Source organism: Condylura cristata, unplaced genomic scaffold, assembly GCF_000260355.1.
Source record: "Condylura cristata isolate star-nosed mole 26May11 unplaced genomic scaffold, ConCri1.0 scaffold00032, whole genome shotgun sequence".
Lineage (NCBI taxonomy): Eukaryota > Metazoa > Chordata > Mammalia > Eulipotyphla > Talpidae > Condylura > Condylura cristata.
Window position 1 is genome coordinate 8006763 of NW_004567133.1, and position 13914 is coordinate 8020676.

At 47.3% G+C, this 13914-nt stretch overlaps 1 protein-coding gene across 1 annotated transcript in view; it reads right to left on the reverse strand.

Moving 5' to 3' along the window:
- Positions 1-1817: 1817 nt before the first annotated feature.
- The window catches only part of CACNG3 (calcium channel, voltage-dependent, gamma subunit 3), a 74709-nt gene continuing 62612 nt past the window's right edge, over positions 1818-13914 (reverse strand). The window contains exons 2-4 of the mRNA XM_004692059.2: positions 9576-9659; positions 6968-7108; positions 1818-2871 (exon numbers count right to left, since the gene is read on the reverse strand). Coding sequence (XP_004692116.1) covers positions 2360-2871; positions 6968-7108; positions 9576-9659 — 737 coding nt within the window. The 3' untranslated portion in view covers positions 1818-2359. The remainder of the gene's footprint in view (positions 2872-6967; positions 7109-9575; positions 9660-13914) is intronic.

Consider the following 13914-nt stretch of genomic DNA (forward strand, 5'->3'; position numbering starts at 1 on the left):
GTTTTAACTTTTAAAAAACTGAACGCCTTCCTAACATTGTGGTTCTATCGTTTTCACAAAGAGGAGGCAGCCAGCCTTCCACTTAGAACAGGCAGCTAGGAGGTGGTGTGATTGTTTTGTTTTTATTGCATTTATTCTCCCAATTCAGTTACCATTTTCTTAGCAAGTAATTCCAGTTTTCTTTTTACAGTAGTAATATAAAGTTCGCTGTCAAGATATACTTATTGAAATAAAAAGTGAATCAATTCAAAGTGAAACATAAATAATTACCCATGGGTATGTGGGAAGGAAAGACTTCACAGGGGCTGCTTTTGCAAAGCAAAAGTGGCTGGGTTTGCATGTTGGTGAGGGAGGAAGCAGAGGTTGGATATAAATGCTGCCTCTGCCCATTTGTACCTAAGATCCTTCAATGTCCTTGAGCCCTCACCCCCTCATTTCCTCCCCTGCCAAAATGTGGATAATAACTCCCATGGCATATGGGGTTGCGTTAAGGATTTAATGAGATCATTTGATACATGTGAGTGCAATTTTCATGCAAGGACTGTCAGTGTTCAACAAAATGAATTGCTACCAGTCTATGCTCTACAAAATCTCCTGCGTGAGTGTGAGCCAGTGGCTGGCTTCTCAGGACATCATAGCGATGAGGGCTAGGCAAGTCACATGCCCTCTCTTGCCTCAGCTCCCTCCTGGAGATGAGAATATTACTGGGAAGATTAAGTGATGTCCTATGTGTACACAGTCTGATGCATCGCAGCACTAGTTAGCTGGTCGCTTGTGACCATAATATTGTCCCCTGAGTGATTGGAGCTCCAAGTGGAGAGCTGTTGGGAAGTGTCAAGTGCTGGATGTGGGTGAGGGCATGGCAGGAAGTCAGTGTCGGAGTGATGAGTCTATCTATCCTGCTTTCTGATACCAAATATTCAAAGGTGCTTGCACTCTCTCTCCCCAGCATCCTCAGAGTCTGCAACATACCCTGTTGAATCACTCCTATTGGGCTTTTATCTGCCTGCAATAATGCTAGGACAGCATCATCCAGCCTCCCTGCCCTTGATTCCTATGTTGAAGCCCTTATGTGTGTGTGATGTAATGAGCAGTGTGATGAAATGGGGCCTTGGAGGTAGAATCAGGTGAAGTCATAAGGGTGGGGCCCTTGTGATGACATTATAAGAAGAGGAAGAAAGGCCTCGCTCCCCTCCCTCATGGGCTTTGCAAGAAGGCATCTGACTACAAGCCAGGAAGAAAGCCCTCACCGAGAACTGAACCTATCAGCCTCCTGACCATGGTCTTCCCAGCCTCTGGAACTGTGAGAAATAAATGTCTGTTGTTCAAGCCCCCAGTTAAGAATATTTTGCTACAGTAACCCAAGCAGACAAAAGCAATGCCCACTCTGCCTAGATTCATCCTGACATTTAATAAAGAATAATGCTTATTTACAGTGTGCTGATCACTTTATACCTAGCACTTAGATTTAAGCCTCTCTACTTGACAGAGGAAAGCACTACTCCTCTATCCTGGTATACAGATGAAGAGACAGAGGTTGCAAGGTTAGCTGAACTTGATCCACATCCTAGAGCTATTGTGTGCCAGGGTCAGATTTTTGGAACCAGCACTCACAGGCTCATCCCCAGATAGCCCCGGGGGCCCCAGCGAAAGACTCCCCACTGGGAAGTACCTTGTTGGCCTCAAGAAGTGAAGGTGGTTTCCCTCTAGTGACAGCATGTTGGTTACCTGAGCTCAGTTTCCCACGGACGAGCCAGTTGATAGCAATCAACGTGCAGGAAGAACTCAGAAGAGACAAGACACCCCAAGTCTCTTGGTTACGACAAGGCCAAACCTTTAATAACATGAGTGCTTATTACATTAGCTGCTTCAGGGCTCTGACATCTTTGATTTCTGGTCATGATTTTCTAACACGGAGAGTTGAATGCCTCTCTCAGGACACCGTGGGCACCGGTGTCCTGAGGATTTGTGTGGACAATGGAGAGACAACTGTGCACACGCCTGGTGGGGGGCCCGGGGAGACCCCCTAGTGACCAACTGTGACTTTCAGTAAAGTCCTCTTCCAAGGAGGGAAGAATGTGGCGGTCCTTCTAGTAAAGAAGGAAGAAGGAAACATCTGGGACAGATACACAGAGAGGAATGATGTCAAGGGGACTGCTTTGAAAAAATAGGGAAGGGAGTTAATAGGGCTGGGAGGGCCAGGGGCAGAGTGGGGGAGGGCTGAGTCCATTTGGTTTCATTCTTTGCAAAAAGTAATACCATCACGAGGACCATGCCATGCAACCTCAGAGACACCTCTGGACCCTGCCCCCAAGGCTGTGCTGGGGCAGAGGGCAGAGGGCAGAGGGCAGAGGTCAGTTCATACGGGCGTGGTGCGCCTGTTGGCTGGATTATTATGCAGCGAATCTTTGAACTCTTTGGGCGTGGAGTTGTGGAACTGTAGAAAAGCATGGTCCCGGTCGGAGTTTAGCAGGGTCCCCATGGTGATCTTTGAGGGGTCCCGGGAGAGGGTGAACATAGAGATGTCAGTGGAAGGGATGGTGTGGAAGCCTTTGCTGATGGGGGAGAGGTCTCGGGATCTGGGCTCCGTGGAGCGAGAACTTGACCGCCTCCGGAATCGATACCTGTAGGGTGGAAGGCGAGCAAAGGTGGATTTCTTCAGGAACTCCGAGTGGGATCTGGCACGTAACTGCTGATGTTTTTCTATATAGATGTGCACAGCCACTACTCCCACGATTTCTGCGATGATGAAAGAGAAGGCTCCGAAGTAAAAGGACCAGCCGTACGAGTAGCTTTTTTTGGAGTCACGCTGCCCAGGGTCTCCCGCATTGGCTGATATATAAACTATGATGCCAATGATGTTGCTTAACCCTAAGAGAAGGGAAAAGAAAAACAAATCTTTTATAAACCCCAGCCATAATTGTCACTTTCGGTCTTGAACTATTTATAGAAAATGTAGAGGAAGAGGACGAGAGGAAAATGGATGCATGTCCAGGAAACCCAACGGCTGAGCTCTTCTTTGTCTTGTGGGAAACATTCAGTCCTGAAGGATGTGTGTTCAGCTAATGAATACATCCTACTCCCACAGCGAGTGCAGCAGATTTCAACACATGCATCTTCCCTAAGAAGCGATTCATTCCATCAACAATAAATTGCTGGCACTAAATCATAAGGAGGGTAAAACAAACAAGAACAGGTTCCTGGCATGTAAATGCAGCTCGAGCAAAATACAGTCAGCCTCCAACAAGGGCACATCGACAGTGGTTCAGGAGATGTGACCATCTGGAAAACCGAATAGGAGTGAGCCAGGAGATGCTACTGCCTATAAAATGTGAAAGGACTTATGAGGGTTCTAGCTCAAATGATGGGGTAGTAGGTGGCCTCAAGTTAAAATAAAGTCAGCAGAGGGACTGGGTTTAGAGAAAAGGGCAGATTTGGGGAGGCTGAGTTGGAAGTGCTTATCCAGAATTCAAATGTAGCAGAACAATGAATAGATATGCGATTGGGGCATCAGTTTGGGGAACAATTAAACCCCATAGGGAAAGGGACATTTGCTTATTAAGTCTTCTTAGCAGTACAGGGTAAGGTAATTGTTTAGACTGGCTCAGGAACTGGGGAGCATGAGGTTATTGCCCCCAGTAGGTAAGAACTGCAGACTTAACCCCCTGCACTTATGACAATGGAGTAGCACTGGAAGTAGCTGCCTGGCCAGTTGGAGGGGGATTGATGTCCTCAGGGAACGGTAAGAAGAAACCATGGGATCCGAGGTCCCAGAGCTGTTCTCATCTCTGGCCACCTTTTTCACGTCATTACTCTTAAGGCAGGATGTCTCTGTGTCCCTTTGCTTCAAGAACCTCATCCCGGCCTTGTGGCAAACAGTGACTCATAGAGATTGATACATTGGCTGGTATCCAAGTTTGGTCTACTTATAGGGTAGGACTAGATGAAGTTTGTCCTTTGCTGTACTTTCCAGCTCCAGTTGGTAATTGCCATTTCTAGTGGTCTCCTGAGTCCTCCATTCCTTGAATGTGCCATACTCTTTCTGGGATCCTCAGATTCTCCCCATAGTCAGCCGTTGAGAGTTTAATATTTGACACAGCTGGGGCACTGAACTCTGCTCCAGGGCTCTTTTTTGGACTGACTGGTGCTCATACATTAAAGGAAAGAATATTCTGAATATGATATCTGGCCATCTTCCACCTGGGAATTACCCCAAGAGGAAGGGCCAGTCTCTGCACTGTACCTTCTCTCTTGGAAAAGCACAGGCACTTAGCAGGTAGGTAGTGAGTTCTAACCCCTGAGCTATTTCCTAACATAGTACTGAGCTATTTCCTAACATAGTACTTGACACAACCAGTGCCGTGTCAGGCTGCAGGAAACCAAAGGACGAAAAGCAGCTCCAATTCCTGGAATGTCAACTTGACTTGAAGATTAGCAGGGAAAACATTCTTTTGCATTAAAATGAACACGGATATAATAAGGAAGAGAGAGCAGGATTCACATGAATTTTTAAGTGTAAATGGAAGACAGCCGTCAAAGACATTTCAGCTCAATGAAGGTGGCCTCCAGCAAAGTTCCCACCTCCCTTGCAGGGAAATTTTGGTGGTAACGTTTGGGAAGCCCACTCCCCCCAAAATGAAATGAATGCTTGCTGGGAAAAAAAAGAAAAGAAGTTCAAAGAGAGGCTCAGATGTCAGAGCAGGTTAGTTTTCTTTTCTTTACAGAGTAGTATGTGCCAGACTCGGTGAAGTCTGTGTGCACCATCTCAATTCATCATTGCACTGAGTTTGTTTTAAAAAAAAAAATTACCCACCTTGTACAGAGAAGAAAAGTAACTTCCTAATAAATGGAAATGATAAACTAAGAACTGCTTGTTATCCTCAGGTGGATTTAAATTTCAGTGACAAAACTTAAGAAGAACAAGATGTACGTGAGCAATCAGTTTCTCTCAAGCACCAGACTGTCAACTCCTAGAGGGCAGGGAGCAGGCTAATTTTGCTCAGAGATACACTTCTAGCTCCTAGTCCAGAGCCTAACCCAGGCAGGTGCATATCTGTTCATTGAATGAATAAATTTAGTTGCATGAACATTCAGTAGTAGGTACAATGTATGTAACAACAGCTACCATCTCTCAAGAAGTTACCGGGTGCTAGGTTGATTTTATGCCCTTGACCTATATGAACACATCTCATAACAGCCTCAAAGCAGATAGAATTGTTTTCTCCATTTCTCAGACGAGAAACCTGAGGCACTGACGGGTGAAGAAACCTGTCTGAGGTTGCAAAGCTAAGAAGCAGATCTAAGATTTGTACCACATCGCCACTTTCTTGGGCATGATGCACCATGCCTGGCATCCAGGAGATGCTTCATAAAGACATTGATTGCTTGTTGAAACCAAAGATTCTTAGAGCTGAGCAACTAATAGCCTTGGAAAGTGTTGAATCCTTCAAAACTTTCAGTTTATAAATGGAAAAATGTAGGCTGGGCTTGTCTGGGACACCAGTGGGAGGTCCAGGATTTGGCCCCAACCTTCTGGCTACTTTTCATGTTTCCCAGATCCCAAAGGTGTCTAATTCATCTTCCATTTCTCAGAATGCTACTCCTGAAAAGAAAGCTGCTGGTGTCACTCTTCCCTGACAATCCCCTTGAGGGAGAAAATAATGATCTGTTTAGGAAGCATTCATGCCAGCATATACACCCTCCTCTGGGTAAGTCAGAGCCCAGGAGGTCTAGTTGGACCACCAGTGACTACAGCATGCCTCCAAGCAAAACAGATCCGGGCATTTGCCACATGTTGCCAGGTATCCTTCGGGGCCACACCCGCTATAGGGCTGACCACATCCCCCGGCAAGATGGCGGCTTCCTTTCCTGGTTTGGTGCTTGAGTTGGTTCCCGGAGACACCGCTGGGTGTATCTGTTCAACTTCCCCACCTAATGGAAAGGGAAATCATGGAGAAGCAACCCAAGCGAGGTATAGTAGAAGGGCCAGGACCATGATGTTTCATATTTGGAACTATGTCCCGCCCTTCCAATGCTGGAAAACGAGACTGCGCTCTTTCCAGTCAGCCTCCTTCCAACATTCCTACTAGTAGCCCCTATTGTTATTTAACATTTTATAATGGAGCGAACCAAGCTACATAGACTTGGTAACATCCCCGAGCTTCCACAGATGAAGTTGGAGTTCAAATCCAGGAAGATCAGTCCTGGCACTCACCATTCTGTACCCTCCCCCCAGTTTCCATCCCGGTAGTTCTGTCATTATTATGCAAAGTTCGTAAGTCATTACCAAAGAGCCAAGCCTTCTCTCCCCTACAGCCCTGTTCTGGAGACATTTCATCCAGATGGGATTGATTGAGGACTGGGGTGGGAAGAGAAGGAAAGTGATGGAGGCACAGAGGAAAGGAGAAAATGAGGAGAGAGCAGAGGACAGGAGCAGAAAATGGGGGGAGACAGAGGCAGAGAACAGGACCCCTTCTCAGGACTATATCTCTCACAGTCATCCCCCGTGTTGAGAGCATCTGAGACTGCTGGGTTTACCTCATGCCCAGAGAACCTCAGAACAGTAGGATTTTTGAGATCTTAAAAAACTGTGAACAACATTTACCCAGCAAGTACCTGTCTCCAAAATTAGAGTGTGTGAACATGCCCAAGTGGTCAGAAAGTTGAAGCCTTTAAAACACACTGAGCCAGTCTCCGATGAGTGTACCACACCGACCCTCTGCAAACATGAGCTCTCTGATGGGTCAATCTCTTCCTTTCTGAGCTGAGCTGGCCTCTCCTCTGTACCTCAGCTTTCCTTTATTCCACTCCAATCAAGAGTCAGAATCTTGGATTTCAATTATAGTGGGTCCTTCTCCTTAAGACAACATATTGGCTATTTGCCTACACTGCATAGCATCACCGTGTGCTTGGGGGCCTGGCATGGGCTTGGTGTCTGGGAAGATCTCTGGGCTGGAGCCAGACTCACCTGCAGAGACAAAAAAGATGCCGGCGCTGAGGATGACGTTGTGTCTGCTGCGGTGGAACTCGCTGGCTGCTACGCAGAGCCCGCCGAAGAAGAGCAGGGTGACGCTGAGGATGGGGAAGACGCTGGAGGCCCTCACAGCCCCTGCGGGGGGGAGACAGGGTTCGGTCTGCACCCCAGCCAGCCCCAGGATCCACCCCCCACGCATGGGGGACCCTGAGGGCAAAATAGCACTTGGGCAGGACAGAGCCCGAAGATAACCTGGGGTAACCGTAGTACAGGACCCCACGCTTGCAGACCCCACTCTGCAGTCACTGGGGACTCAGAGCTTTGATTCTTGAGGGTCCCACCACCCACCGCCTCCCCACATTCACCCTCTTCTCTCTGAGCTGTCCTCAGCTGCCCACTTCCCTGCCCTGTTCCTGGCCACCCCCCCCCCCCGCATGATGCTGGGAGAGTTGGGATCGGTGCAGCCCCCCAGTCACTTTCCAGGATGTGCACCCACCCAACAGGGTCCTTATGTTCAGGGAGTGTCGCATTAAATAGCAAAAGATGCTTTGACAGATTGCAGAAGAAGGAAAATGCTTATTGCCTGTGCATTGAACATGGAACCCAGGATTTTCACCTTCGCTGTTTTCATGGGTGAGGGCAAGGACCCTTTCTCCCCACCTTCCCAGGAAAAAAACATGTTGTTGGGAAAGTAATCCACTTCTTTGAAGAACTTAAAATTGGTTTCACAATTTGTGAACTTGAAGCCACAGTTCTGTCTGTTTTTAACAGGAAAGTCATTAAATGTTTCATCCAAGTCGGAAAGAAAAATAAAGCAAAACTCTGGGCATTTTGTAAACTTCCATGGGGGATGATTCTAAAGTCATTTCTTGAGGGGGTGCATGTAACATGTCCATCCCCTCAACTTGGATGAAGCCACATCTTTAAGGATGTTTTTATTCCCCACACCTAATCTCTGTGAGCTGCTGCTATAAATTCTAACGAGCATTTGAGTAAATCTAGCAGCTGGACAAGGATGCAAAAGAGAGAAATATATGGACCATTAGCTTCTGGAAAAGTAAACTTGGATAGGACTAGTCCTTTAATTTAACCCCCACATGACTTGTCTGGTTTAATCCCCTGGGTGATTTAAGGTTCCTATGTGGACCGAAAGCACATATATGATTGCCCATCTGTGAGAGAATCAGGGATAAGGAGGGCTGAAAATGACTTTAACTTTAAAAACACTCATCTTGAGCTATGTGAATCATAAACAACCCAAACAGGACAGTCTCTTCAAGTTTCAACTTATAAGAACAATTTAAAAACAAAACGACCCAAACCACACATTTAAGATCCCTGAAGTGAATGAATCAAAGCCTTAGAATGTTCCATTTGAATGAATTGGACACACCTCATCGAAAAAATTACATTTAAATTGCATTAAGCCTCCAGGTCTCAGTGTACCTGGATCAAGGGGCAGGACCAAGTCCATAGCTGACTTTGCTGTTGCTGACCTCATGCAGCCAGAAAAGAATAGACGCGTGTGGCTTCACCATGATGTGCGGGCCCCATTTGGGGGTGATGTGCATTTGCTTATTTATTTCTTGTGAACTTGTTTGACAGATGATATCCAATTCTTCATTTTTGTTCATTTAAAAGATAGGCAATTAACTTGCCCCGTCTGCCCCCTGTTTTGGAAGTCAGAGAGAGTGAACCCCAGAACCCAGGCCTGTGCTGTAAGTCCACTCCATTGAGAGACAGGGGCTACCCTGGGCATCAGGCAAAGCTTAGAGTGACACAGAACAGATGCTGCTTTAGTGACAGTCCCGTGTCCTAGAGGCAATTGACCTTGGGGACACCACTCTCACTCAGTGTGGAGAGGTGGTGAACTTGCTCTGCCTTTTATCTCCCAGGCCTGGCTCTTAGGACCTTGTCCATTAGCACCTTACCACTCACACTTTGCCCATGAGCACGTCAACCCTGGTGGGGGCGGGTGAAAACTTGTATTCGAGTTGATAAAATTCCTTAGATTTTCTCCTAAGCAGACACAGACTGAAAAGAACTTCCCAGTTTTGACTCATCTACTTTTCCTTCTTTAAACAACAAAAAAATAGTTTACATGGCCCTCCCTGGTGGAGCAGTGGGTTCAAGCACAGCACTAAGAAGCTAAACCCACTTCCGCATGAGTTCGATCCCCTGCCCCAGAGGTGACCCACATGGCGCGGCAGACTTCTCCCGATTCTCCCGATTCTCCCGCTGCTCCCCTCAGCAGTGTACTTTGTCAGTCGCCTGTTCTGCTCCCCACTCTGTCTCTGGTGAATCCTCTCACCACCCCTGCACTCTGGTCTGTACCCCAGTTCTGTACACATAAATAAATAAATCTTTTTTTTAAAATGTTTGTGGTTAAGTCACTGAAATTAAAGACTTAGTTATGAGAACCACTTTGAATGTCTATCTAGTAGCGAAGAAACCCCGCCGCCCGAAACCAAAGCTCCTTTTTGGTTACCGATTTCTAGGAGAGTGTATTGAGGACCCAGAAGTAGTGTGTGTGTGTGGGGGGGTGGGGGTGGGGGTGGTCCTCTTTCCTTTCCCTGGGAGCCCTGAGAATTGGGGAACTTACTCAGGAGATACTCTGCCGTGTCCTGCTCGTAATCAGCATCTTCAGGGAAGTGGTCTATCTTCTTGCACACGCCTCGGAAAGCCCCTGTAGGAACAAACGTGGTCCTGAGGGAGGGAGGAGGCTTCCCAGACCCCCACTCCCGTGGGCAGATCCTTCTCTGGTTGCCACTGGACGCTCCTCACCTGCCCATCACCATCCTTCTCAGGGCATGAAAAGGAACCCAGTCCAGGGAAAGACAAAAATAAAAAGCAGAAGGCTTTTTGTAGCAACATGGATGGAGCCAGAAGGGATCATGCTCAGTGAAATAGGTCAGAAGGAAAAAGAAAACGATTAGATGGTTTTAATTATAGGAGGAATGTAGGGGACCCAAATAAGGGATCAGGACAAAAAAAATGATAATAAAACAAAATTAACAGGCCACTATGAATCAGAGATATTCTGCAGGAGAGGGAGAGGGATCAAAACAGAGGTGGGAAGAGTGCAAGGGACAATGGCGATGGCACAGGGGTGGAGTGGTGGCGGGAATTTTACAAGGAGTACACCCAAGAGAAGAAAGCATATATTGTGAAAAAATGAACAATGATGTAAAAATATTTGTATATTAAAAAAAAAAAAGCAGAAGGCTAAAATTTTCTGCTCCCTAGATTTTCCATGATGCTGGCATCTACTTAGAAGAGCAAAGAGCAAAGATGTAGGAAGCAAAAACATTCATTATGAGCACCATCTTGTTTTATATTTTCCTCTTCACCTCCTCACCCACCCCAACTGCATTCTGGAGTGGGGAAAAGGAATGGCATTTACAGGTGAAGAAACCGTGCATGAGAATTTTTCTGGCACTCACACGGGTAAGGACGAGAGCCCAGGTTCCTATCCACATCTGCTGAATCCGAGGTGCAGATTCTAGGCTTAGATCTGGAAACAGCCTGCTCTCCCTAGTAATGCTCATTTCTGACACCGCCATCCTCAGATCTGCCCCTCACCCAGGATTACAGCTTTCTGGGCTCCGCTGTGGCCTCCCCCCTTCAGGAGACACAGAGTTTTCCCATTCTGTCCTGGGAAAACCAAATGCATTTAGCTTCCTTTTCTTTCTTCAACATCAGTTTGACCTACTCATTGTGTGTGCTTGTGAACTAGCCAATTAACCCATCTCTGGGGCAACCACTGTCTCTGCCACTTCTTAGAAATGACAAACGTTTGCAGAACCTCTCACCACAGCACAGCACGCAATGATATGTAACAGGCTGGAGGTGAGAGGCAGGGTGGTGTCGTGGGCAGCAGGCAAGGTTTGGAGTCACACAGTGCAGGTCTAAGATTCCAGAGCACTTACTGTAAGAGTTGAATAAGGCGATCCCTGAGACCAGATCATTTCTGCCCAACTCTAGGCACATCATAGTAATAGTCAATACTTCTGGTGAGCATCCAGTGGGTCAGGCACAGAGTGAACCTGATCTTCCTGATCCCATTTACTCTTGTCTGCTAGCTTGGGGGTAGGGGCTATTGGTACTGACATTTGGTGATGAGCAATATAGCACCACAGCTGATGAGAGGGGATGAATCTTTTAAATCCAGGCTTCAGGGCCTCTCTGCTGGCACAGAGGTAAAAATCTCAGTGCTATCAAGATATCTCAAGCCACTGCGACTCAAGTTCAATCCCCGGCCAGGGAGCTCACCCACATGGCGCAGCAGACCTCTCCTGTCTCCTCCGCTGCCCCCCTCAGCAGTGTGTTTCAGTGAATCTGCCTGTTCTGTTCCCCGCTCTGTCTCTGGTGAATCCTCTCACCTCTGGCTTACCCCCCAGTTCTTATATGCATAAATAAATAAAAATAAATATTTTAAAGAAAATCCAGGTTTCAAAGTCCATTGCTTTTCCCATTTACTACGATTAGAAGCCATTGTTGTTTTATGCCCATTTTGATCATATTATGAGCCATATATTTACCTCTTACGCTAAGTGGGCTTCCAGCAGAGGCGTTTCACCATCATGTACAGAATATGAAAGCATCCCCCTTGGTTCTGAGTCTCCACTCACTGGGCGAAGAATGGACGCAGAAGCCCAAGAAGAAGAGTAAACTTGAAGACTCAAGAAGAGTCTAAAAAGAAAGCCTGACTCAAAGCTTCTTCCTTGGTATTGCAAAAAGGTCTTCATTTTTCGTGTTCAGGTATTCAAATTTTATTCATCTATTTCTATTTGTTTTTCAGCCCTATCCCCTTTCCACCTGGTTGGACAAAATACCAACACACACCAGGCACTCCTGACCCACCAGCTGCCACTTGAAGCACACTACCCTTTTGGTTCTCTGTAGGGCTCCGACAGCCTGAGGGGGTTGCCGTCTTAATGATCCCTATTTTACCATGCACCTTAGTGAACTAGTGTGTTCCCAGGGACACAGCTATAAGAGGCTGTGGAAGTGAGTCTGCTCCCAAGTCAAAGTCCCTGCCCACTACTGTGCATTGCATTCTTCTCAACAAAATTAAGACTTGTAAGCAAAGTCCTTCATCAGGCAGTGTTATAGTCCTCCCGCTTGGTGCTCCTCCCACATAGTTCTCCTCCCATTTGGTGCTCCTCCCTCTTGGTGTTCCTCCCACGTGATGCTCCTCCCACATGCTGCTCCTCTCCCATGCTGCTCCTCCCACATGGTGCTCCTCCCTCATGGTGTTTCTCCCACATGATGCTCCTCTCACATGCTGCTCCTCCCACGTGATGCTCCTCCCACATGGTGCTCCTCCCATTTAGTGCTCCTCTCACATGATGCTCCTCCCTCTTGGTGTTCCCCCCACATGATGCTCCTCCCTTTTGGTGTTCCCCCCACATGGTGCTCCTCCCTTTTGGTGTTCCCCCCACATGGTGCTCCTCCCTCTTGGTGTTCTTCCCTCTCAGTGCTCCTCCCTCTTGGTGTTCCTCCCACTTGGTGCTCCTCCCTCTTTATGCTCCTCCTGCTGATATCAGTGGGGCAGTGGATCTGTTTTCTCATCGACTATGCTTTTCCCATGAGACCCAGCAGCAGCTCCTGGGCAAGGCAGTGGTGGGGGCACCACCTATGTGAACTGTTTTACCCACAGGGAAGATTTCAAAGGAAGGAAAGTTTCCATTGAAGATGGAATTCAAACATTAAGAAAACAGACAAGCCAGACCATGTGGGAATAAGGCGCTTCACGCCTGCCTGCATCTGCTTGTGGAATGGGTGTTACCCAAGGGGTTTTAGGCAGCTTGAAATTAGGTTGAGAGCCAGCTGAGAGCTCTCCTGGAGAACCAGCCACCCGTCTTTAATAGCCTAAAGCAGCCCACCACCTGTCTTTGTGCCCTGTAACCCACTAAACAGGGTTTTTGCATCGTTAAGTGTTTGGAAGAAAAAACAAACAAAAGGAAAAGATTGTTTCAACTGGACACCAGCCTCTCCTGGCGGCAAGCTCTCATTTTCTTCTTCTACAGAATGAAGATAGTCTTGGAATTGTCACTAGAATTCACTGAGGCAGTGAGAGTAGTTACAGCACCAATGTTCTCAAACCTTTGTCAAGCAATGGCTTCAGCACTTAGCACAGTGCTGGCCCATAGTAAGAACTCAATAAACTATAGTTATTACTACCATTGGTTCAGGTAGGGATTTCAGAACATTGGTGCCACAGAGAGAGTTTTAAAGGCAATAGGAAAGGGAATCAAGAATTTCCCTGAGGAAGACTCCACACTGAAATGAAGTTGCTGGCACCCAAGTCAAACACTCATCAAAAAAGTGAACTTGGCCATTCATGTAAGAAGCATATTGCTAGCTCCCAGAAATAACCGTTATTTAGCATTTCTGTCTCTTTCCTCCCAGGCTTTTTTTCCCCCTCGGTGCTTTCACACACAAGCAGTTTTACAAAATCGGGATCGGGCTGTTCTCACATTTTCTCATGAGTATTTCCCCATATCAGTAAATCTAAGAAAAGTAGGATTGGACTTGCCCACAAGAGACAGGGCAAGGGAGGATGAGACTCACATCTGCCCTGCAAGACAAAATCGGGCTACCCAGACACGCACAGACCCAGAAGGGGTTAAGCTAAGGCTCTGGGGTAGAGAGAAACAGAAACCAGCCGGGTGGTGGGTGTTTGGGGACTGGTCTGGTGGGGCCCCGAGGTCAGGCAGGTATGAGAGCTTGGCTGTGAGAACACAGGGTCCTGCAGTGGAAGATGGGGCAGGTGGGCAGGAGGGGACGAGGCATCGTTGGCTGGCTGGCTTGGTGGGGACGACAGCCTCCTCCTGGAAGAGGAAACCGTGTTCATGAAGCAAGATGATCACAGCTGAGGTCCAGCTCGGACAAGGGAGGAACACGTCATGTAAGGTGGACGCCTTCTTGTAGTCTGG